At 39.8% G+C, this 25383-nt stretch overlaps 2 protein-coding genes across 4 annotated transcripts in view; one reads left to right on the forward strand and one right to left on the reverse strand.

The window, feature by feature from the left end:
* The window catches only part of LOC108052495 (calcium uniporter protein, mitochondrial), a 49655-nt gene that overhangs the window by 9662 nt on the left and 14610 nt on the right, over positions 1 to 25383 (reverse strand). The gene's annotated exons all lie outside the window — the stretch shown is intronic.
* LOC108047474 (protein javelin) lies at positions 771 to 25164 on the forward strand. The gene is made up of 6 exons (XM_044458221.1): positions 771 to 832; positions 15512 to 16026; positions 16665 to 16992; positions 19298 to 22922; positions 23375 to 23621; positions 24031 to 25164. Exons 1-6 carry the CDS (start codon positions 771 to 773, stop codon positions 24915 to 24917), a joined length of 5664 nt encoding a protein of 1887 aa, XP_044314156.1. The 3' UTR covers positions 24918 to 25164.

The raw sequence follows: 25383 nt of genomic DNA on the forward strand, positions 1-25383 counted from the left end.
TTTTAATCGATCGAAAGCCCTATACTTTAATATAAGCTGTTAATCCCACAATCATTTTTCGCTTGTCATGTATGTGTCGGTTGAACTTATGTCAACGAAAGTTCAACAGGATTTTCCTTGTACTTGCACTTCATATTTTACTGTTTTTTGTAAACAATGTACCTTGTGAAATCTTTGCCTTGATGCGCCTTCCTTTGGCCCAAACGAAGCCGCCCGCCCAACCTTCTAGCCGTGTTTTTCCTCCTCACCTTGGACTCTGGACGCACAGTGCGGAAATTGTGTTTTCCCCACTACACTGATTGCCCTGAGTGTGTACGGTATGTAATTCCCGGGGCCGGTGGAAAAACAAGACAAGAACCCCAGGAACGCTTCGGTGAACTCTTTAAGCACTTCATAGGGCGACAACGAGGACATTGAGGCCGTCGAGTGGCGACATTTTGAGTGGGGCAAGTGACGTGTGGAGTCTGGAGGGTCCTTCTCCCCATCCGCCCACTTGGCTGCTCATTAAACAGATAACGCCTCCGCCATATGCTGTTGCTTCCTCGTGTGTATTTTTAGACGCCTCCAGCAAGTTTAATTAATTGCACAAACTTTACGCAAATTAAATGTCAAGCCGTAGTTTTATTATCTTCCACTTGCAGGCTGTCTGCCCACCACGAAACTACAACTAAATATTAGAGCTCCATTGGAACGTCCACCTCCGAGTCCGGCACATTTTGCACGTCAAAATAGGATCCGGACAGAGTCACAGCCTCTGCTATGGCGGCACGATGGGCAACGGATATTTTCGAACGTCACAAACGTCGTCGTCATCACGACAACGGGAAAAGCGGTAAGTGCCACCGAGTTTCACCATGACTGTACTCAGAATATAGAAAATGTACTCTAAAATGGATAAAGCATTCTTTTGGCACACTTAACAAAAACTTTTTTGTAAGAAACGCGTGAAAACTATCGCATTACATAAATAATAAAAAAAATATTGGTCGCGAAAACCCATTTTTAGCCCCTAAACCCTTTTTCATAACCTTGGTCAGCCAAATTACAATTCAGTACACAGCAAATCTATTAAAAAAAGGCTTTACTTCCATTCTTTTTTTTTATATTTGTTTCTATTTTTTTTTAATAAGGTAAAACTATTTTCTTCGTGATTAATCTAAAAGAAAACCCAATTCAAACGCCTTGATTTATAAACCAAATTCTGGGTTCTATTCACAACATGTTGATGTGGGCTTTAAATTCAATAAAAGCCTTCGATTAATGTTGACACTTGTCAGTTTGTCCTTAAGACAAATGGAGAAACATGCCATTAATTTGTTTTCCCAGTGTAGGAATGATTCGGTTCTGGGTCAAGTACCCTGGGGGCATAGAGCTAATAAAATATCCTTGCGGACGTATGTGAAAGTAATGGGAAGGGTGTCCTCGCAAGCCATAAAAGTTGCTGTCGTTTGAGTGACCACCGACCCAGATCCCTCCCTCCCCTTCCCCCATCTGTTTCTCTAATCAGCCTCAACTGGACATCAATATTTATGCCCTGTGGTTGAGGGGGGAAACCCAGTTTGTGGGTGTGACAAATGGTTCCCTAAGACAGAAGGGTTTAAAAGTCAGACAGTTAAGTTTGGCCTGACTTGGCAATTTTCTCATAAGATTTACTGTTTAATGAAGTGAAGATTTGCTTAGAAAAGCTTAAACCATAAAGGAAATAGATAAATTGAAATTTTTAACTCAAACAATGAGTTTTAAAGCGTTCACTTGATTGGCTGTGAAGTTTCTAACTTTTCTAGCGATAAAGCGAAATTCTGACAAAAACATAGGAAAAATAAATAATAATTGTTTTTAAACAAGAGGGAATGGTAAAAAAAACAAAAAAGATTAAAACTTGAGCGTTTTTTTTTTGGTAAATCTGGTTGAAAAAGGATTCTTTAAAAGTTTTATGCGCCAACCCAAGACCAAAAAAAAGGTAAGGAAAATGACGACAAAACTTTTTGGCTGACAAAAGGTGGAAGATGAAAATTAATTCGTCGAGATTATTGCAAACATAATTAGTGACCTTTTCTTTAGCGATGACTTTTAAATCGATTTGATTTTTAAACTTAATTGGCGTGGCAGAAAAGGCAAATAGCTCCGGATGTCCGACAGAAATAGAACACTTGACCAATTAATTAAATGGCAGCAAAGCCAAATTGAGGCCGCAATTGTGGACATGGCAAAAAGAACGGCAATTAAAATCGCCAACGGCGCCTACATGACATGGATAAATACTGGAATAGATGAACGGGGCGTGGCCGAGCATGCATTCATTCAGTGTGGGTCCTTGTGGAGGGCGGTGGGTGTGGGGCTTTCGACAGGGGGGCGTGGCAGCTGCTCCCAGCTGACAGCTGTTGGCGCTCAAATTCCAATCTGCCGCCATCGAAGTGGCGAATGCATAAGCCCGAAACCTGATGAGGGTTGCCAGAAAGCAATTAAAATGGATTTTCATTTTTCGCCTTTAATGTGTGGGTGGCTCAAATTTGTTCCAGTTTATAAACACAGGCATTCTCAGAAAAGTATTTTCAATTAGTTTTTCGGAGTTTCTTCATTAGTTTTTAAAAGCATGTCTTTTGGACATTTATGATTAAAATGTTATGGGAAATTAAAACTTTCTATTTTAAAAATCGTTCAAAATTTAATTAAATTACGTTTTAACCTTAAAATAATTGTTTTCCAAAACTGACAATCCTTCTTTTTTAGTTGGTATACTGCGTGGGTCAATTTTAAGGTAGCTAAAACTCAATAATTTGAAATAATTTAATAATAACTGTGATTGAACTTTTAAGTGGTTTAAATTTAAAACTCCAAATTCCACAAAACCAATTTAAAGTTTATGTTGATATAAAGCTCATCTCGAGCGAGAAAATTGTGTCGATTTTCGACTGCTACCAGAAAACTCACGTGAGCACAAGCTATCCCCTTAGCTTTCCCAAAAATTGAATTGTTTCCGGACGCAGCCGAAAGTTTTGTTTTTTTCTCCTATATTTTCCGCCAATATTCCGACAGTGTTGGTTCGCCTCCATTGCAAACCAAACGGACTAGCCGACAGGCAGTCGCTTCATTTGCATATAGAATGCGTGTTCCGAGGGGCGGTAATGTATCGACGGGCTTTTGGCAACTCGGGAATGGAAGATGGATGCAGGATATGGGGGGATGTGGGCGGAAGTGTGTACATAAAGTTGTCAACAGCGATTGGATGACAATTTTTTGGCCACTGGGCCGGTATAAACAAATCGACTCATGCATACAGGACAGATGGGCACGGATGTGTCAATGGGGCGTGGGTTAAGTCTAACCGTTTTAGCCTTCTAAGCATTTCAAAGATTTAGTCACGTATCGTTGAAGCTCTACATTTTTATGGAAATTGCTATATAAAAGAATGTCTTTGTGTTTGGACACTGAAGAAAAAATCCAATACACAAAAAAGAGAATTTTAAATCACAAGAATCCCAACTAATTGGAGGCCTTCAGATAGGTTGAGCTAAGATGTTATTTATTTTCATTTTTAACTAGTTTTATAAAAATATGGTGTTTTTAGTTTGTAAAAATATCTTTAAACTGATAATTAACCCACATTTAAATTCAAATTAATGTCGATACATTTAATACATTTTAGTCGCGAATTTCTAAATTTTACTTCGATTATTGTTTTGAATGTTCAAAAGTTAAATTTTTGTCAATACAGAATAAAATAGAACACAAAAATGTGTATTTTAAAATCATGGTGGAGTTATTTCTGTTAAAATAATGATTTAATTGACCTGATGAATGTCCCTTAACATAGTAATAAAGACATTATGTTGTTCTATAAACTTTTCTTTCAGTGTATATGGGTGACGAATTCGACTTGTGTATTGTGAGAGTGTTGTATGTGTTGGTGTCAGCATTACGTGTAAGGCATACTTCTCGTGTATTTTTCTTTTATGGGCCTGCTAAGTCTTATTTAACACTGTCAACTCACCTGTAAACAGAAAAGCAAAAAAAGAGAAAATGTCATTAGAAATGTTGTTAAGACTCAATAAATTTCGTAGAAATAGTGAACAAATTGGATTGACTATCAATGTGTGAGTGCTACCCAAAAATCCATTGCATACTTCCGGGAAATAAACTTTTTTTATGGACGTTCGATGTTCATTAAAAAAGTTTGAAGCACATTTCGGCATGCAAAAACCCAACCAGAAAATAGAACAACAACAACCAGGACAAAACTTAATTTGAATGGTATAAAATAGAGAGAATGGGAGAGAGGGAGAGGGAGGAAAACTGTCAGCTGTCAGAATGAGACGGAAGAAGGAAAGCAGTGAAGCCTCAAACAATTTACCAATTAGAATGTGGAAAAAGTTTGTACGTCTGCCGTCAATGTAAAGTACAAAATAATTGCATTTTTTCTCCTCCCAAAACGCCTGCGGTTTATGACGGAGACCGAATGACTGTATAATAAATATTTCACACTAAATTGCACAATGAGAATGAAAAATGGAAAGGAGCAACGATCCAACGACGCTTAAATGAAGCGAAAAGCGGCCTAAAGAAAGAATGAGTGAGGTCCACAAATTGCCGCTGAGTGTGTGCAAATGATGGCAGCAGAAAAGCGATGGAAACTTCTGGGAAATAAAGCAAGAGCTAAGACAATTTCCGCAAACGAGCAGAGACAGAAGAGCAGGAAAAGCGAGGAGCCCAGAAGCAGGCTACACAAAATACCAGCCTACGTGTACGTGTGCACAGGCAAAAGGCGTAACGAGCGAATATCACCATCCCCATCCAGCTATTTTGCCCTCTTTTTTTACCTCTTAGCTTCCGACAGTGAGATTGTCAATGTCTGGCGGAGCGTATAACACTTACACAGACTCGTGTCTGATGTCTGATAAATTCTGCAGCCTTCCTCCATCATCTGTCCCATTATCTTCGCCAGATTTCGCCTTGCACATGCAACTGATTAATGCCATGCACAAATTGACAAGCGAACAGAACAAGCTTCATTCAACCAGGCCCAAGCTAATGTAAATTACCGGAGTACCCGCAGCCCTTGGAGGAATGCCAGCAGTGGCGGATTTATTGTTTTGTTTTCTACCAAAATTTAGAACAAACTTTCCACGATCTACAATAGATATTATTGGCTATTTTTTATAACTGGTTATTTTTAAAATATTGAATTATTAGTTATATATTAACAATGTTAAGAATATTTCTTATAATTTTAGATTGTTAATTGTTTAAATACCACTGATTTTGTATACGATTTTCTGAATGAAAAAATCATTGCCTTCTTTTAGACATCTTAACATATTTTAAATTTTTTTAAGCCCCCGAAATATTTTCCGGATCCGCCCCTGCATAATTTTCATCCATCCATCCGGAAATACATCCATCGAATGACTAGCAGACGAATCAGTAAGCATACGGGTGCAACTTATACATTTTGCATATATTCTGAGTATATAGACACTCTGCTTTCTATTAGCTTGACTTGTTTGTGTTTTCCCGACTTTGAAAATAAATATTTACCATGTTTTCATATAGTGGCCCAAACAATAGGTGGCTCGGTTTTGTAAATTGCAGCACAGGGCAACATTTTAAAACTAAAAAGAATTAACTTAAAATATTTTATTTCACAATTTTATTGAATAATAATTGTCAATATTAAAATATGCCTAAAATATAAATTTATTTATTTGTATATTTGACTGGAATTTGTTTAATTTATTAAATTCATATTCATGCAACTACCGAATCAAAAAAATAATTAAATTAACAATCTAAAACTTGTGAATGAGAAACCTAAGGCTTAAGGTCTACTTTAAAAACTAAAGTTAGCCAATTTCTAAGTGCACTTGATATACTTGTCGACCAATATTTGCCTTGACTTTGCAACAACCATCTGGTGCTCGGAGTTGCCTAACAAGATGTCAAAGTGTTTCCACAAGCAGTGTGAGAATAATTCCGAATAAAGAACTTTTGCCATCCGCCCTGCGTGAATGTATGCATACTGTTTATGTGTCAAAACACCGTAAACAAGTTTGCGATTTTCTCAAAGAAAGGGGGGAAATCTCTTAAACAGGATGGGAGAACACAACAAAAACAAGGTACTAAGTTGCCTTTTATGCACTGCGCGACTCTAAAAGAAAAACGAAAAGGCAAAAAAAAGCGGCAAGCATGTGTTTTATTTATTGTTAGGCTGCACTTTCATAGTTCTTTTCAGCGTTTGCTTTCGACGCTTTATTTCTCTATTTTTTACAACCTTAAAGGCTCAGAAAATACACAAGTTAAGAAATCCAACAGAACTCAGATTCGGAGTGAAAGCAGTCGAGGGCAAATCTTAAGGAGACATTTTGGGGGGTAAGGAATGGGGCCTTTGAGAATTCAAGAGGTTCTGGCAACTTGGGACAAGCGCCCATGATTCGCTAAACATTGAGGATTTAAGCACTTGGGTAATAAAAAATACAGAAATAGTGCGAAAAGCTTTGCACCATTTGTCCCAATTTCAAAATTCTCATTTTCATTTCGTTGCATCTTCAATATGTACTTTGAAATATTTATTCTGCTCTGTTTCGCTTTGCTGTTCTTTGCTTTGCTCTTATGTAAAAACAGAGTAAAAGAGTAAATGTAAGTTGGAGTTTAAATATCGTTGAATTATTCTGAGTAACTGGCCAAAAAACAGACTGTAAAAAATATATTAAATATGGATGATATATAACTGTTAGCTGGTCGGGAAGTTTTTTAATTTGCTATTACCCTTGATTTTAAAATAAAAATCGATAGATGGGACCATATCTAAAATTTAAGCCTAAAGAAGGAGAAAGGCATTTTCTCTAATCACTGCAATAAATACGTTTTGATATGTTTTAAATCTGAAGAATATATAGTGAACAAAAAGTGAAAATAGATGGGCTGACAGCGAAAACAAACCAGATTTTCCATTGAAAATATGCATTTAGAAAGGATTTTGGCTGGTGGTAGTATCTGTCAATAGAAAACTGCTCACGTTGCAAGTGCATTAGAGGCTTCTTCTTCTGCGTACTACTTGCAACTGCAAATTGGCCCAAATGCATTGTTGCCGTTGCTTTTCCTTCACTTGCGAGACACGCAGTTGGCAATGGACTTCGTCTTGAAACACGTCTTCATATAAAACATTCCGCTGGAGGATTTAATTTGATAGTGCCCGAGGACTGAAGGGGCAAAAGGGGTCGGACATAGCTCAAGGATGAAGCTTTTTAGTTCAAAGGATCATCTGGGGTGCACAAGTGTAATTCGTATCAATTTATGCAGGACGTGATGCTGCCGCTGATGCTACATAAATTGGCAGGAACGGTTCCTTTTGGGAGAGCAAAAGCAAAACACTATATAGTGGGAATAGAATGGGATGGTGGTTAAAAGCATAAGTTATCCCCGGGCGTAATTTATTTTTAGTCAAAATAATTCCATTAGGGAACCCAGAGCTGAAACAAAATATATTTGGCAAACTTTGTGAATGTTTTTTAGAGCAGGATGAATACACTGCAGCAATACGAAAATGCTTAAAAGCTTATATTTTTATACCCTTGCAGAGGGTATTATTATTTTGGTCAAAAGTGTGCAACGCAGTGAAGGAGACATCTCCGACCCTATAAAGTATATATATTCTTGATCAGGATCACCTCCTGAGTTGATATAGCCATGTCTGTTTCTACGCAAACTAGTCTCTCAGTTTTAGTATGTTGAACTTTGACACACCCTTCTTTCCTTTCGCAGTTATATGTCGGAACGGCCGGGATCGCCGACTATATCCTTAGCTGCCATATACTGATTGATCGGAATGCCTTACTTTGGTGTTTGTAAGTTGGAAGTTGGATTTTTATGGGTTTATTTTTGCCATCACCGACCTACAATTTCTGGATCCTATAGCTCCTATAATTGACGATTGAAATGCCTTTTTTGGTGTTTTTAAGTTGAAGTTGGGTTTTTATGGTATTAGAATGCATCTATGAATAATTTTGGAGAATATAATTTACAGGTATTCTGCAAGTTTTTTCCAGTTAGCTTTCCTTTCTTGTTAATATTTGATTTTGCTATATTTTTATTTTAATTTCCATTTTTATTATTTTTTGTTACTAAGGCCCATTGCAAGCTCAGCTTTCAAGGTTAAGAAGTGGTTCCAAACGAAAGAATACATTTAAAGAAGACTTCGTAAGAATAAATTAAAATTGTTCCGCTATATTATATTACACAACCCCAATTAAAAATATTATTACTTCATCTGTGCTGAATGGTTGCACTCTTAGAACTTTTATTTACCAGTTCCGCTCAAAGGCCATTTAAAATATTTCTGAAAAACCATCTCCAGTCACACTTGACTTGTTTCATTACATACACGCCAAAAAAGCCACCGCCGAAAAAAATAGTATATCGTATTTATAATAAAAATTCTTTTGTTGGCGCTGCACTCAGCAATGAAAAGGCTAGAAAAGAGCAAAAATTATTTCATGGGTTACGCTGGCTGAGCAGAAAGCTGGATAAGTTGAAAAATGGGAGGGGAGTCAAAACAAAAGGCGACAAAACAGGAAGCTCATTCCCGGCAGAAACCCCAATCAAAAGCCCGAGCCATGCGTGCATGGCAACCAATTCGACCACGTTGGAAAATGAAATGAAAGGGGAAAACTCTGTTGGCGACACATGCGTTTCCAGCGGCCACATGTCACAACATTAAAAAGTCATTTTGAGCTGGCCAAAACCAGAGAAAGAGACGGCGCGAGTTGGAGAGTGATTCGGACCATTTGGGAGCAGTTTCTTGTGCCCGTGTCCACGGCATTTGCATCAATTTGACGGCTGCTCTGCGCTTCACTGCCTCTGTGCCTCACTTCCCCACTCCTTCATTACCTCAATTGCTCAGAGCGACAACCAGTACACAGAGAAAAAATATTATATTTATTTAAATAATTTTAAGCTTTTTATTTCTATCTAATGCTTATGTATAAAAATTTAGTTATTGATTAAATTCGAGGTCATACGTTGGTTATATTTTAATTTCTTCTATAACACAACGTTTATTTCCACTTAACTTTCATCATACTTGCACTCACTGGGAAGTGAACCCGTGATTATATCGTTTAATATTTTTACGAGTAATTATCAACAACCTTCTCAATGGCGAGTTATTTCTGAGTTATATCCAAATATTTCTGGAATATTTAGAACTTAAGTTATTTATTAAACATTTTAAAATGTTAGGAACAAAACATTAATACAGAAGAAAGCGATATATCATTCCATAAATATGAAATGTTTTAATATGAAAAAAATAAAAAATTTGAAATTTTTTAATGTGTTAGTCCAAGTACACAGAGTGTTGCAATCTCTCGTTTTTGCTGTTTTATGATGAGCAACGCGCTGGCATCCGCTCGAGTTACTTGATTACAAGTCAGCAACGCATTTCCGCCGGCTTTGTTGTTGTGCGGCGAGCGGTTCGCAGATTCGAACCCCGAAATACGAATTTAAACTAGGTGACGCCGCTCTCCCCGATGACGAAAAATACGAAATACCTGCCAGCAAAGTCAAAAGTTCAACGAGTGAGTTAGGAGAGGAAGCGAGTTCGGTACTTGTGGCCTCATAGTTCACTTGAGTTCATTGCTGGGGCTCAAAAGCCAGAGCCGGGCCCAAAAGCCCATCAGGCGAACCCTTGCCATTGGGAACTTTTTGTTTTGCATTATTCACGAGCATTGCCACATGGTAGCTCACAGTGGGTCGAGTGTGGTCTAGATGAGGAGGGAAAACTTTGGCCAAAATTTAGGGAGAGCAACTTGAGTTAAACAATAATACTTGCGGATGTTTTGGGAAATTGTTGTGTGGAATACTTTATAAAAATAAGGCTTGAAGTTCAAGTTAAAAATTAGATATGAAGGGTTTAATAAAATAATTTAAAATTACTGTTGTCACTATACTTTATTTGTTCTAACTTTTTTCATTAATATTCGAAAAACAGAGACAATATAAACAAAAAACCTACAGTTTCTATCTAGGTGTTGCATTAAAATTTTGTTGTTTCGGCTTTGGCTTGCTCCTGTATTTCCACAATAACTACCTCCCACCGAAATTCAGTCTTAACAGCTTATACCACCGAGTAAAACAACACAAAAGAGGCAGACCCAGCTCATTTGACATTCAAAAGGCATCATCTCCAGAAGAAGCTGGGGAAAAAGAGCCGAAAAAGAGCCGAAAAAGAAAGGGGTTTCACGACCTTTCACCTCGTGCCGCAGATGCCGCATGCGGATTACAAATTCGTATTTGATGGTGCGGCAAATGCTATTTTCGGGGCCAACCCATCTCGACTCGATAATGAGAGTACTGGTTTGCTACTGGATTTCGGTTTAATTGGGCGCCAAATTACTTTTCACTTTGCCATTGCGATTAAACAAGAAAATTTCATTAACTGAACGAGCCTCACACCGGGTGGCCATAAAAGCAAACGTAAGTGGATAAAAGTTTGAAACTCGAGACTCGAAATTGCTCCATTGTTGCTGCAGGCGAACAATAACAGAGCAATATAAAAGGGGCGGGAGGCGGGACAGCGTGCCACTGAAAAAGGTTAACAAAATAATAACAAACAAATGAGCAGTGTTCAGAAAGACGTCGACAGAGCAGTTGCTGCGCAGTCGCCACCTGCCTCAAAAGCAGCGGCGCATGCGCTCAATATTTTTCAGCTTTTCAGTCAATGGCGAGACGTAAAAGCGGCAACAACCGAGAAAACCGGTGAAAAGCAAAAAGTGGTTGAAAATTATATGGCAGCAAAAATAGCAATAGCAAAATCGCGCGCGTTTTTCTCTTTTTTTATCTATTGCTTTTTGGCCATTTCATGGACAATAAACTCATTTTGCATTAACCACAAAAATCAACAAACTGTGCAAAGGCGGCGCCATCAGTAGAAAGCATTCAACTGGGTTAAAATGGGATGTGGCAAAAAGCAAAGAAGATGAATGTTTATTTTCACAGTGAAGATGTGACCCACAAAACCCAAAGTAACATCAATATTTGCGATAAATGGAAGACAACCTCATCATTAGCATTTACACAACAGCCCCCAGGAATCAATGCATGGCCCATTAATCTAAACGCATTAATGATTTAGGGAATTCATTTGTCATTTCGGTAAGATTCTATCGACCTGAGTTTGGGAAAATTAACCATTAATTGCGGTAAATCTGGGGATAAACTCGTAGATTAAATCAGCAATATGTCGGATCAGGTCTTGACTTCAACTTGAACATGGGTTTCTAAGTGGTTAATGAACTAAACTTTATGTTTAATTTAATAGATGGCTTGAATTGGATATATAAAATAGTAGTTTCCATAATAATAAACAATTTAAATAAACAAACTAAATAAACTAAATAACAATCAATGCTTTTATCACGACGTTTAATAAATTAAGATAAATTATATTATTCCTTGTCACAATTTTGCTGCTAAATTGGAGCATTAATAATTGGAGTAAATAAACTGGAAGAATCAACCCCACCTATTTATCAAGTTGTTTAGAAACCATTAATTTTGGTCAAATATACCCCTCAGCAAAATGTTCTTATAGCGTAAGTTTCCACTTTAGATGATTGAGTGTCCTGCGACAAATGGGGATACTTGTTTGTCCGCTCATTGACAGAGCCGGCAGCCAAGTTTGGCTTAATTTATGTCCCCCGTCGCATTGAAAGAGGAGTTCGCGTGCAAAGGCTGAAATGCAATTTGTGGGCAACCGCAGCTACAGCAGTAGAAAATTGATTTAGCATTTATTTCCAACTCCCCTGACCTACACAGCGATTTTGAGCAGCGATGTTGCGGCAAGCGAAAATTGTCGGAAAATGTCATTTGAAATGTCGCCGTCTGGCAACAATTTCGACAGGCTTTTTCGGTACATTCACAATGGATGAACTGATTCAGATCGAGTCTTGAACAATACGCTCTGATTATTCCAGTTCTTTTATTTTATATTAATTCTATTTTGCACAATTGAAAACCCATTGTCTGGCCGTGTGATAATGCCGATTGCAAATGATTTTATATGCCTATTTTTATTCGAGTTTATGCTCCGGTGGCTGTGTTTGGCTGCTTTTCATGTAAATCGCTGTATGGCGGTTTGCCTCTTTGCTTATTTTTCACCCAATAGATATCTGTGTTAATTAATTTGGCGCTGTCATGCGAGTTTTGCCATTTTCATTTTGGCACGAACGTGTTTATTTCACTGCAATTTCTTTTTTGTTGTGGTATAATTTAATTAGCTGCTCTTAATATATTTAAAGGCCTTAACTTCTTTGTATCGATATTACCAGCTTTTACCATATTAATGTTTTTTTTTGAGATGAGCTAAATAATTTGTAGAGCTTTTTTCATTATTTATTTAAGACCGATTAACTAGCCACTTCATTATTTTATTTGAGCAAACAGCGGGTTGAAAATCGTTTGCTAATCGCACGCAAATCGTATTTAGCTTTTCTCGCTGTTTTCATTTATTGTTGCCCTTGGACATATGTTCGAGAAAAGTGAGAAATTTAATGCGGCGCGTGTCACAATAAAATCAAGTTTAAAACGAAACAAAAAGCAAACACGTGACTGGGAAGCCAAACCGAATTTGTAATTTGTGTTTGTGCGAGAACAGAGAAACCGAGTGGCAGTATGGCAGAATGTTTATAAACCCCGCTGTCAGTCATAAAATGGCATTAAAAGCAATTAGCAAGTTGCTTTATATTCTGCTCCGAACGAACATATTGCCCGGGGTAATTAAAATCCAAAACTCTTGAGGCAAAACAATTGGAAGGAAACGAAAGCGGTGAAACGGCAAAACGGGGAAACGACGCGTCGAAACTAAAAATAAAAGAAGTGAGATATTATCGGTTGAAACAATTTTGTTCAGGAACACGCAAATAAACTATTTGCAGGAATACCTCTGCACAAGTGTTGACATCCGCGTAATTAACTTTTAAGTGAAATACAAAATGTGCTACGAAATGGCTAAAGCCGTTGTGAAAAAGAGCATTCCCATTAACCTTTGACCCCTCCTCAATGTGTGTGAGCCCCCAGATGTAGGCTAGCCAAAAACGTAATGGAAATGAGGTCAGGCCAATGCTAAGCAGTTGGCAGAGAAGAGCGCTCAGCACTTTCTGGCTCTTTATTTTTTTATTTTTATTTTATGTCAGCTGCTCGGTCCATAAACTCAGGCGCCGCTGTGAAATGTTGGGAGAACAAGGACAAACGGCAGGAGAGCCGACTGCAGTCGCCAGGATGTCGCCTCTCATCCCCATGACGAGGCCTGAATCCCCTCCCCCAGTTAAACATTAGTTGGCAACATTTGCAATTGTAATGACTCGCATCTAAAATGCAACCATTCGGTAAAATGTGTTGAGCTGGCATCTCCACCTTCTACACCACCTTTCCAAAGGACCCACAGGCTCCACAATGAGCAGTCGTCGAGACAGCTGCAATTAACACGGAAACTATAGTGCCGGGTCGTGGAAAATGCCTCCACTAGCTCTGAACTTTGGGCATTGGAAACCATTTTGTTGGATGCAAATTAGGCGGAGGTTAGAGAAAAAGTTCTCTGAGGATTGTTCACCAAAATGGTTGTCACAGGTTATTTCAGTTTATAACTTTCAGAAAGAGCCGAATTGTTATTGAGTCTTGATGCCGCTCTCATAAAGTTGACAAACTTTTAACATATTTTTCGTTTTATAAAATTCTTTGAAAGGTCGTCGTTAAGCATTTTAATTTGAGTTACTTAAAAGTTGTGCGGATAATGAAAATTGGGCATTGAGAAATTTAAAAGTGACTTTGCATTATACAGTTGGAAGCATTTAAGTTTGACTAATTTGAGTACTTTGCTAACATAAATGAGAAATCAAATATATATAAGTAATATAAACTTAAACTACTTAAAGGACAAACTATATACTAAAGAAAACACTTCTATTTGGAAATTCATTCAAGCAGAATTTAAGAAAAGTAGTGTTGTTAAAACTTTTACAATTTCAGAAAAAGTTTCCTAGAGTTAGTTTCAACAAAAATGAAACTGCTCCCAACGAATATTCTTTTTCTATTGTCAGCCAAATCCTTAAAAACAATACAAAACAGTTGTTTAAAGAAGACCACTGGCATCTAGTAAAATCCCCATATACATATGTACATAGGAACCCATCCGAAAAGCTATGTACTATTAAAGAATCATTATTCAAATCGAACTCAAGTTGTTATTTTGGTATATCTTCTTCTAAACAATAACCATATATAATTTATGACAATCCAGAGAAACATAGCAATTAAATTTCTGGGATTTTTGACCAGACAAGTATCTGAATAAAATGCGTTAGCAATAACTCAACCCCAAGCTGAATTCCCCAAACCGACCAGAGTACAGCAGCAATTTTCGCAATCAATCTGCCAATCCATGGCAGACGTATTCCATTTGCAAATGGCAAATAGCTTTTTAGACTTTTCCGGCTTTTCACACAGCGAAAAGCCAAAGTCACAGTTGGCGCAGTTCTCACGCTTCATTTGACAGCACAGGTAAAAAAAGCTGCTGGCTAAGCAATTTTTTGCCAATCAGTCAAGGTTGCGACCACCCACACATCAATGGTGGTGGCGAAAGGCAGTAAGCAAATAGTCCTTTGGCTTAAACGCTTCGAAGAACAAACTTTCTGCATCCGCTGCCTCGTAAAACTGTTTGAGTTTTATAGTGGAGTCTGCGAGTCGTCTGCGTTCAAGTTTCAATCGAATGAATGATTGCAATGGCAGTCGGCGGGAGAAAACTAATGCTTACGACTCTAGAATCACCATTGGGGAATTAATTTAACTGGCGGACAGGTGGCAATGGCTCATAAAATCGAGGCAATTTCTTATGTTCTTCAGACAACACATTGCTCGAAATGAACTGAATTTTAATGCCTTGAGCAGAGGAAAAGAAATGGTCTATAAAACAAGTGGGTGCAACAAAAACATGGGTAACAAATATTAAGCAAACACCTTGTTTCGGTTCTAAGTAAAAATCTTAATCTTGGGGCTATATACTTTATTAGTTTTATTCAAAGTTTAATATTTCAGATAAAGGCTATAAATTGATTATTTTAGAATGTTAGAAAAACACTCTATTAATTAACTCAAAAACTTATAAATTGAGTAACAAAGTTTTCTACATAATTCATTAAATTATAATAAGCAAATTTATTTAAATTGATTCAAAACCTAAAGACTTAGTAAATGCTTTGGTGCAACTACAGAAGAAATTTAAAAGCTGTTGCGTTTCTTATATCTTTAAATCCTGTCAACGGTTTAAAGCATAACAAAAAAATAAATAATTTATAGCCAGGAATTGCAATTAAGCTTGACTAAATAACATACATTTTTAAAATAGGAAAACATTTTCGTATTCCCATTTAAAATGATTTATGTCTTCTTGAATTTATGGCATACACTGTATTTTAGTGGCCTTGACTTTAACCATTTTGTTTTACGCATATATCCTTCGCAGGGGCAAGGACAGCTACAGCTACCAGCACAATTACGTGGATCGGGTGCGTTTAGAGGACACCACCGGCGGGCAACACCACAGCAACCACCAGCAAGCCACCCATGATCCGAGGTGTCTACAGTTGAGGGCCGCTGGCTGGAGGCATACCCACAAGTCCGTTTCGCATCTCGACTTGGCCACCAGCTGTCATGAAGCAGCTGGAACTGGCTTAGGTCGCCACTCGCAGCAGCTGCTCCACAACCACAGCCAGGCGAATCAGCACCACCAGCAGCAGCAGAACCACCACCATCTGAGCTCTCACTCGCACTCGCACTCGCACTCCCACCACCCACACGCCCAGCCCCACTGGACGCAGTGCCGGGTGGGCGTGGCCGGAAGCGGAAACGGGCAGCTGAGAAACGCCCGATCGCTGGACTACACGCAACTCGAGCGGGAGGAGAACGCCTTGGACATCGCCGAGTTCTACTGGCGGTTCGATGCGGAAGGTCCGCTAGACCAAGTCGAAAGCTACGCGGGTGAGTGGCGGCCTTCGGGCGGATTGGAACCACTCGGCCATGTCGTATTGGAATTATTGTAAATCCATCCCACATCATAAAGATATCAGTTTAAGTGTCCCAGAAATAATTGAATTGTTTTGCTAATTAACATGACAATGTGCATTTCATATGATGCTGTCAACTTAATTTTCAATTATACCCGTCATATTTTGATCAGGTTTACTATCAACATAGAGGCTGGCTGGGCTGGTGGTGTGGATGGACTTAGTGGATTGGTGTGTGTTTTGAGTTTTTATTCTTTATTATAGTTTTTCAAGGATAAAATTGTATATAGTTAAAGCATTATCGGTTTCAAAACACAAATAGCTACATACACATATCAGACTCAGCAGAAAAAAATATTTTTAAATCAAGAAATCGAATTGTAGGAATGAAGATTAAATCGTATTAAAAGACAACAGATAGGTGCTAATCTCAAATCATTAAGGAAAGGCACAAAAAAGAATTGCGGTTAAAAATAAAATAACATTGAGTAAATAAGTAAGTTTCAAGTTCTCCAGGAAAATAATTAACAGCAATCAGCTTATCTGATAGGAATATTTACTTAATGATACAATTTTTAATAGTATTACCAATTTCTCGGTATTTCCCTTTAGTACTTCCAATAAAAGACAACTTTAAGCCCTCGTCAGCGGCTCCAAAGGCTGTGGGATCAGGAGAGGCAACCACAAACAGCACCACCACAATCTCCGGAAAAGTAAATGGTGGTGCAACAGCCACCGTAACCACTGCTGCTGCAAACGCACTGCTCGACATTTTGGGCAGCGAGTCGTGCAGCTTGAGGAGATCGCGCAGTTTGGCAGTAATACGTGAGGAGACGTTTAGCGACCTGCAAATTGGATCGGCAAACAGCAGTCGTCGTCGATCGCAGCTAATACCGCGTGCCCGGCTCGTTAATCGCGGATTTTTCCGTGAATCGCCACGGTAAGTGAGTCACAAACACTGCACTACACAAATAAAACTCATAAAAAGTTAGAGATTATTATGCGGTTCTAACGAAAATGTAGCGTTTTAGATCATAAAATCATAAATAGGCTTAATAAAAATATATTTTAGTAAGATTTCAATTTTTTTAATAATTTATTTAAGATTTTTTTTTAATTTTGGCTCAATTAGGTTTTATTAAAAGTTCGGCAGCTTATTTTCTTATACGCAGAGAAAATTACCTAACGCAAAAACAAGGTCAAAATATTTTAAAAAGGGAAGGAGAATGGTCCAGAAAAATTTAATTTGACCTACTCTTTTTTAATGTTTTTTAAAAGTTTTTGAAGAGTAGTTAAACTACTTTTCAGTTAAATATTCTTTAAGCAGAACTGCTACCGACTAGAGAAGGCATTGTTTTGCTCTCGAGTGTTTAAAGCCCGGCCATTACGTATACGCCGCATAAACACCGGCCAATTCGAGCTGACTCTGGTCGTGTCAGTCGTTGTGCGACGCTCGCCGCAAACTCAACAGGTCTCGGAACAATTTTCAGTTTAAACAATCCACGAGCCTCCGGCCAAATTGCTGCGGTTGGTTTGTTGTAGCTGTTTCATTTTCCGTTTGTGATAGTGGTGGTTTTGGTGGTTCGCGTCGAGTTTTTTTGAATCTGTCGGCCGGTCAGGGTCATTATCCGATGTCATTGTTGCATTAAGCGCTGCCACATAACCTGTGTGGCACTGACTGCGGTTGGTCGATTAAACCTAACCCTGATTGGTGACAACTGCAAAGTCCAAACGATCGAACAGTTAAGCGGGTTACATAAGAACATTTCATTTTTATGAGCGGTTAAGGTTTAGTGCGGAGTGGTGTTTTTCAGTTGGTATTTTTTCCTTGTTATTTCTCGTTCAGTTGTTTAATTAAAATTGCGAAAAGTTTGTTGTTTGTCAATTGTTTGGGCAGCTGCAGCTTTATGAGTCGAATGAGTCTAGGGGAATGTGACAGTGAGCTGGAAAAGCTTTTAGATATATGTATGCTACTCGTTCTGCCATTAACACACACGTTATCCTGCACATCCCGACAATGCCAACTGCAGTTGTCGGTTGACGTTGCCATGGCTCTCGGAATCGCATCCTTCCTGCACCGTCGCACTCTGTCCTCGGTTTTTATTTAATTTGCCGCAAATCGTCGCGTCAAGTGGCTGGGTAAACTATCAACCTCCCCGCTCAAGTGCATCGTGCAGTTGAAACGGATCCGGTCCAAAGGGGAAAATGCCAAGCCAGCCAACTCAACTTTGACGCGGGATAATAGAGGCTTTTAGTCAGAGCTCTCTATTAGAAGGTCTTTAGACTCCGATAGTGAAATATAAGCTCGTATGAGATCAATAATAATAATTAAATCGTAAATGAAATCTAACCTTTATTTTACAGTTTATTATAGCAATTTTAAGAACAGCAATTGGGAAATGTAATAACTGTAATAATGATAAAAGAGATTTATTACAAAATAGTGTGTTTGTTGAGGTTAATTAAGATACAAATCTGAACCCGATATCTTGCAGATCTACGTTAAATCCTCTCAATCAGAGTGTAAATTAAAAAAGCAATTAAGCTTTAAACCCAATTTAAATGAAAGCAATAATAGTTAGAATGGCTAGTACTCGTAATTGCAATGCAAAAATGGCAAAAACCCTTATTTTTTTATATTTGAGCTAAAAATAGAGAAGCTAGATTGCAATTATTTTATTGCCATTTCACTAAAGTTGTTTTATTGATTTCAAATTGAAATAGTTGTTAGCCTAAGTTTCGATTTCTAGATTTCTTTATTCAATCATCAAGGTTATTCAAAACATTCAAAACATTCGCAAGCTAATATTAACTATAATTTGACAAGCCATTTAAACGTTTTTCATGTTACCCCTGCAGCATTCTCTATTGGACCCAGCCTTCGTCACCAATTTGACACATTTAATTTCATGTTTACTTCCCCAACTCTATAAATCACCTGTCGCAAGATTTCTTTTTTTGCTGCAGTTGAATGCCCATTTGAATGACAAACAAGAACCCACTTTTGACTGCCTGACATTCTCAGTTTGGTTTCTGTTTGTTTATTCGATTTGTGTGAATTGATTGATTGAGACATCACATGACTGAAAGTTTTGCAATTGAGGTTCTTTGAACGAGGCCAGCAAAGTGGGAGATGTGCAGGCAGTCATCATTCCATTAGATGTAATTTAGTTATGATAGGCCAAATGCAAAACAATGGCATCATTAACGAGCCCATCCTCCCGTTTCGATTCTCCCACCCACAGATTGAACGGCAAACCGAATCAGACGGCCTTGGTGGGTGAGCAGCCAGCGGATCAGTCGACGGATGACGCCCAGAGCCAGAGAAGCAACTCGGGCACTTGCGATTCGCATCAGCAGCAGCAGAAGCAGCTACAACAGCAGCAACAGCAGCAACATCAACAGCAACAGCAACATCAGCGTCTTAACCGAGAATCGCGTGACTTTGATGTCTACTACGATAATCTGAAACGCTTGGACGCCTTGGCTTTGGGTCTGAGTGAACAACTGCATCCTTGGCACAACGACAAGAGCGACTTGGAGAGCTTGAATTCAGATTATTTCAAGAACTCATTGCATCAAAATCACTTGGATCAACAGCAACCATCTTCCTTGGAATTTGACGCCATCGAGCAAGTGGCAGTTAGTTTGCTTAAGGAAAGACCCAGGATTTATCAATCCAGGAGGCAACAGCAGCACAGGAATCTTCACCACTCAAACTGCTTACAACGTCACTTGGACACTGGAGGGGAATCCTGTCCAGAGCACAGTCAAAGCAGTGCTTTTCCCGAGACAACCACCAGCAATTCGGATGACCAAACGGATAGTCCTTCGCTTTCGGAGCAGGAATACGATTTAACCCAGATCGAGGAGATCTACCAGCAGGGAAATCACGTGGAGGAGAGCTACGAGTTAATTAGCCTGACGACCACTACAAGGACACGTTTCGAGAGCAGCGAGGAGGGTGAAGAAGAAGAAGGCGAAGAGGAGGTTGTGGAAACTCTGACCACGCCCACAGAGCCACAAACCAGCGATAGTGATAGCACCTTAAGGCAAAATCACAGCGATCCCTTGGACAAACTGATAGCCTACGATTCGGTGTACCTCTCCTCGGAAGACAGTTCGGATTGTACTTTAGTTGGCGAAAGCTGCGAGTCCTTCGAGCAAAGAACTTTCACCAGTTGTGGGGAAAGTGGAGAGTTGGAAACCCGCAGCTTACTACACATTTCCATAGAGGACACGGTTTATGAGCCACAAGCTAAGCAACACAAAAAGGGCGTTCATCAAGAGGATCAACCCCCACCACTATTAACCACAACAGCCAAAGTTGAGGCACAGATCTTCACACAGGTTTTGAAAGTAGAACATACACCAAAACCCAAGATCCTTGCAGTAGTGGAAAAACGTAAACTAAAACAGGAGGAAGTTAAGCAGCAACCGCCGGAACTTAAACGTCAGGCCACCGATTCCTTCATAGTTACTGCCAACAAATCCAATCTCACAGAGAACCAATACCATAGCCTGCCGGATGTTAATATAGGGGTGAGCCTTAAGGTGTGCGAGAATATAGACAAGGAGCTCAGGTCGTCCTACAACCAACAAAGACAGCAGCAACGCAAGGAGGCCAAAAGGGAGCAGCAGGTGACTCGAGCGGAGACCTACGATTCCATTAGACGTTTCGGACGGGCCCATCAAAAAGCCCGGCAAAAGGAATACCAGGAAAGGGAGCGGGAACGCGAAAAGGAGGCATCATCCGCTTTACAGGAAAAGGATAAGGAAAGGGAAAAGGAAAAGCCAAAGATAAACAAGGAAGTTTCAGCTCAGGAGCGGAAAATTGAAGTGAAAGAAACGACAAAGACTCAAGATTTAATCAAGGAGAAAGAGGAAGTAGCCGAGGAAGTAGCAGCGGAAGAAGAGGAGGAGGAACCACTGCCACCACCGCCCCCACCTCTCATAGAGGAATCTCAACCAGAGGACTCTCCGTCGGAAGTGGAGGAGGAGGACAATCTATCCGTATCCATTTCACAACCGGAACAACCCAAGGAGGCGCCCGTCATTGAGGTGGCCAATTTCAGCAGGCTAATCGAGCGAAGGGCCCAGGAAATCCGCGAACGACAGGAGCAAATTAAACCATCCTTTCATATCATTGTCACCGACGCCCAGAATAATATCATCCAAAAGGAGGCCATTCAGGACAACAAGGAAACCAGACAGAGGATTAACCCCAATTCCAATTCCAGCACGAAAACAAACTCAAATTCAAACTCAACTTGTAATCCCATTCAACGCCCCCTCCGTCGCTCAGTGAGTTCGTCGAGTGGCAAACCGCTGGAACATCGCATCCTCAGCACCGGTGCTCCCATTTACAAGGCCCGACCTGTCAAGGTTTTGCCCTCCTCCAGCAGCGATTCGAGCTTCTCCCGAGGCAAAATGTCACGACCACAAATACTGCATGTTGTGGATGGCCGGGGAGGAGTTGCGTCGGGCGGAGGAGCAGGTGGCACGCTGCGAAGGAGGAGCAGTGCCAGGAGCATAGCCAGCACAATTAGCTCAACAGGAGGCGAGGTGGCTAATGAATATCTGCAAAAAGTGGACGCAGTCAGATGCTATTGGAACAAGCTGGCGGGCAATGAACCAGAAACACGGAAAACAGAACAGCCTGCAACCGAAACCCAGCCAGGCATACACTTCCAGTTGGGTGGAGAAACTACAACACATTCTCCGGATAAATCCTCAGTTGCCAATGATTTCTGCAGCATGATGCCACATCCATCCATAGAAATTGTGGAACTGGGTGAGGGCGCTCAAAAAGCAACCATTGTCAAGGCTGCTCTGGAACAGGATGAGGATCCAGATGAAGATCAGGATCAGTTCGATCATATAAGATATAAAGTCCTGAAATCTCAGCAACTGATACGCAACAATTTCCTGTCTACAAGAAACAAAAAAGAGGCCCAGTTCGATGGGTTGATTCAGTACCTGCAGGAGTATAGTTTCCAGGAGTTGCTGAGCAATAATAATGTGGTCATTGTAGAGCCTGTGAGGACTAAGATCGAACGACCTTTACAGGTGGGGATTAATAGTGGTGCCACTACTACGACTGTTCCACCTCCGAAACCTCCAAGAGTAGTAAATGCCACGGGCTCTCAGCCTCGGAAAACTAAGCAAAGACAAACTGGAGGAGCTGCGGCGAAAAGACATTTTTTCTACCAACCTGTGAGGGTAAATAGAGAGCTCTACGAAGATGAACTACCAGATCCCGATACAGTTCGCAATGTTCGTCGCTTTTTCGAGCAGAATGTCCTGCCAACTCCTGGTCAGGGTTTGCTAGTGCAATCCCAGCAAAAGTTTGGTGGCTCTGCCTGTCAATTGAGTCCCAAATCCAGAAGAGCTAGGGGTTACCGATACCTAACCATCGATACTAGCTTCGGGGGAGCCGGAGAGGAGCAGCCCAAGGGGATGGATCTGCTCGAGGAGCACAAGGCCAAGCACTGGGACAATGCCAGTTTATCGAGTGGTATTTCCAGTGGTGATTTGAGTTCGCCCTGCGGGGAGTATCATCACCAGGAATCACCGGTAATGGCCTGCAAGGATGTCCATGTTCAGGATGTTGTTAGAAGACACAATAGCAATGCTGCCAATGCGAAAGCTCGAGCTAAATTTGCCAGCCGACGCACCTGGTGCATGGGAACAGGTCCTGGAGGAATGGGGGCAAATGAATCCCTTTATCGGCAAATTTATGAAAATAATTTGGGACATTCCGAGCAGCAGGAGAATAGCGAACATCTGGAGGAAGAGGACGATGAGCAGGATGACCAGTACGAGGACGATGTGGAGCAGGATATTTGCGAGAACTATTACGTCAGCAATGTGAGTACACAGAAAAATAAACATAGAGGCTAAAGAATAATAATTACTGTTTATTCTTGTCTTTTTAAGACATCTTTGATTATATTTATGATAATTACAGTTTTTGATTGATACATAGTAGTCTTAAAATAGGCTATTAACAAGTCTACTTTAACTTTATTAACCAAAAACACAGTAATAAGGCAAATATATTTTTTAAAAAGTTTGGTTTTTATTAAACTTATTAAAGACAATTTTAATGGACTTTAAACTTATTAAAATTGTAACATAAATATCTTTTATAAAATTTTATCATAGTTTACATGTAGTAAAAATAATTTTTTGAATGCGTAAGCCTAAATATATTTTTTTAAATGTACTGCCTTTGGGTGCGGCCCTTTTGCGTGTGGCTTTATGGACCATTAGGCTTTGATGGGAGTCCGTCGACTAATCTTTTCCCCTTTTTTCTTTAGGACGTGCTGGCCAAGATAAGGGAGTGCGGCTCAACTGTCACCTATTACGGAGGCCGGGTTCTGGACAAGACCGCAACCAGCACCACAGCCCCGCCCACAAAAACCACTCAGCCAATGACGGGGAGTGGCACCCGCTCCCGAGTTCGTCAAATAGAGGCCTGCAATGTGTGCCTGCCGAGCGAAAGATGCGAACATCGATTGCAATCCAAACAAACGGCAGCAGAACAGCAGCAGGACTCATATCAAGGTGGGTAAATTGTCCTTACCATAACCAAAGCCATTCTCAAAATTGCCTTATACATCCAGAAAAAAATATTTCGAAGTGACTTATAAAATAAAAGAAAAGTATGAACATGCGTATTAACTTAAATAAATATTATTTTATATTTAACTTGTTATATTTAAAAAACCGTACTATGTTTCAGAATATCAGTACTAAATATAATTTATAAATGTTCCTATTAAATAAAAACGAATGCCAGTTACAAAGTTTATAACATAATCTTTAAACATCCCCACAGAACATTTCACAAACATCTTTTATTCATCACGTAAACATTTTCATAACTTTATCCCATTACATACACGATAAACATAAAACCATAAACAGCAATGCCAGTATTAAAGTAAAATGATTATTGTTTTTCCCTGTGCAGGCATCAAATTTAAGCTGGTCAAGTCCAATAGCTGCAGCAGTCGGCTCGAGTTGGCCGGAACGAGTGAAGATGAGGTCACCGCCGACAGCGAAGTAGTTCGAAAAATGGTACATCACTTCGAGGCGAATCAGACAACCACGGGCAATGATGGCCAACTGCTGACCATCAACAGCCAGAGTCAGATAACGTTGGCCAAGGAGCCGGAGGAGCTCCAGCGACGCCAAGTGACAGTAAATAATCACATCAATGTGCTCGGGGACATGCCCGAAGAGCTCGAGAAGGCTGAAAACTTTAATGTTCAGCCGGAAAATGGTTATGGTGGGGATATCTTGCCCACATACGAAACTCAAGCCATGAACATACGCCTCGATGTGACTGAAGGCAAGAACATCCTGCAAGCTGCTGCCAGCAAAGTTTGTCGCAATAAAAACGTTGACTTGGCCTACACGTTGGTCAAGACAACGCCAAATCCTCCCAAGGGCAAGCCCATCGAAGCTCCGCGCCAGAAAATTGGAAAACAACAGCGCGAAGTGGAGGAAAATTGCGAAATAACTGCCGTGACAAAGGCTGTCAAACCGGCGAAGCCCTCACCACAAATCATAGTGCCTGCGGATATACACAGTCAGGCCTCGATAGCTGCAACCGGTCCGATACCCGAACGCCGATTGAGCAATGCCAGCAGTAGTAACTCTGTTGTGGACAAAACCGTGGTCCGTCACTATGTGGCCAATGATAAAAGCATCTATGAGCGGCGCAAATACGATGAGATTGAGTTCGAGGAGTTTGAGGTCTACGATCCCAGCAAAGAACCACCTCAAGTGGAGGAAAGTCCGGAGAAAATTCCCACAGATGCAGAGCTCTATGACAGCTTGGATGACAAAATGTGAACGAAAACTAATGCTCAATACACCTTACGAAAACAGCAACGACGACTTCTTGGGGTTTTGGGTTAAAGCGTAAATCGTATACATCCACATCGGTAGCCTAGCTTAGCTTTACAGGTAAAGCCAAAAGATTATACCATAAATTATCCAAAGTATAATATATTATTATTTAAATTTAATTTGCAATACAAAATTCTTCACCTGTACATTATAAATTTATGACTAAATAAATATGCAATTTATTTAACGAGCTGTGACAGCTGTCGACCAATTATTTATTATACATTCAATTTACCGAAGGCAATGGGCAGCCCTCTCTGCCTTATTACTAAAACTATCTGTCACCTTTCTGTGTGCAGATAAACGGGAGACCACAGCAGCCACTAATTGGTCAAACTAATCTTAAATTAACAGATAATTGATTGGCAATTATAGTTTAAAGCACACACCTAATGGCGGCCATAAAATA

Source organism: Drosophila rhopaloa, unplaced genomic scaffold (assembly GCF_018152115.1).
Source record: "Drosophila rhopaloa isolate 14029-0021.01 unplaced genomic scaffold, ASM1815211v1 contig_163, whole genome shotgun sequence".
Classification (NCBI taxonomy): Eukaryota; Metazoa; Arthropoda; class Insecta; order Diptera; family Drosophilidae; genus Drosophila; species Drosophila rhopaloa.

Excerpts from the sequence above, each read along its gene's own strand:
- LOC108047474 (XM_044458221.1), top strand. The coding sequence starts at position 771 with ATGGGCAACGGATATTTTCGAACGTCACAAACGTCGTCGTCATCACGA. Across the intron at positions 833-15,511 it reads TCACGACAACGGGAAAAGCG|GGGCAAGGACAGCTACAGCT; the intron begins GTAAGTGCCACC and ends TATCCTTCGCAG. Across the intron at positions 23,622-24,030 it reads GCAGCAGGACTCATATCAAG|GCATCAAATTTAAGCTGGTC; the intron begins GTGGGTAAATTG and ends TTCCCTGTGCAG.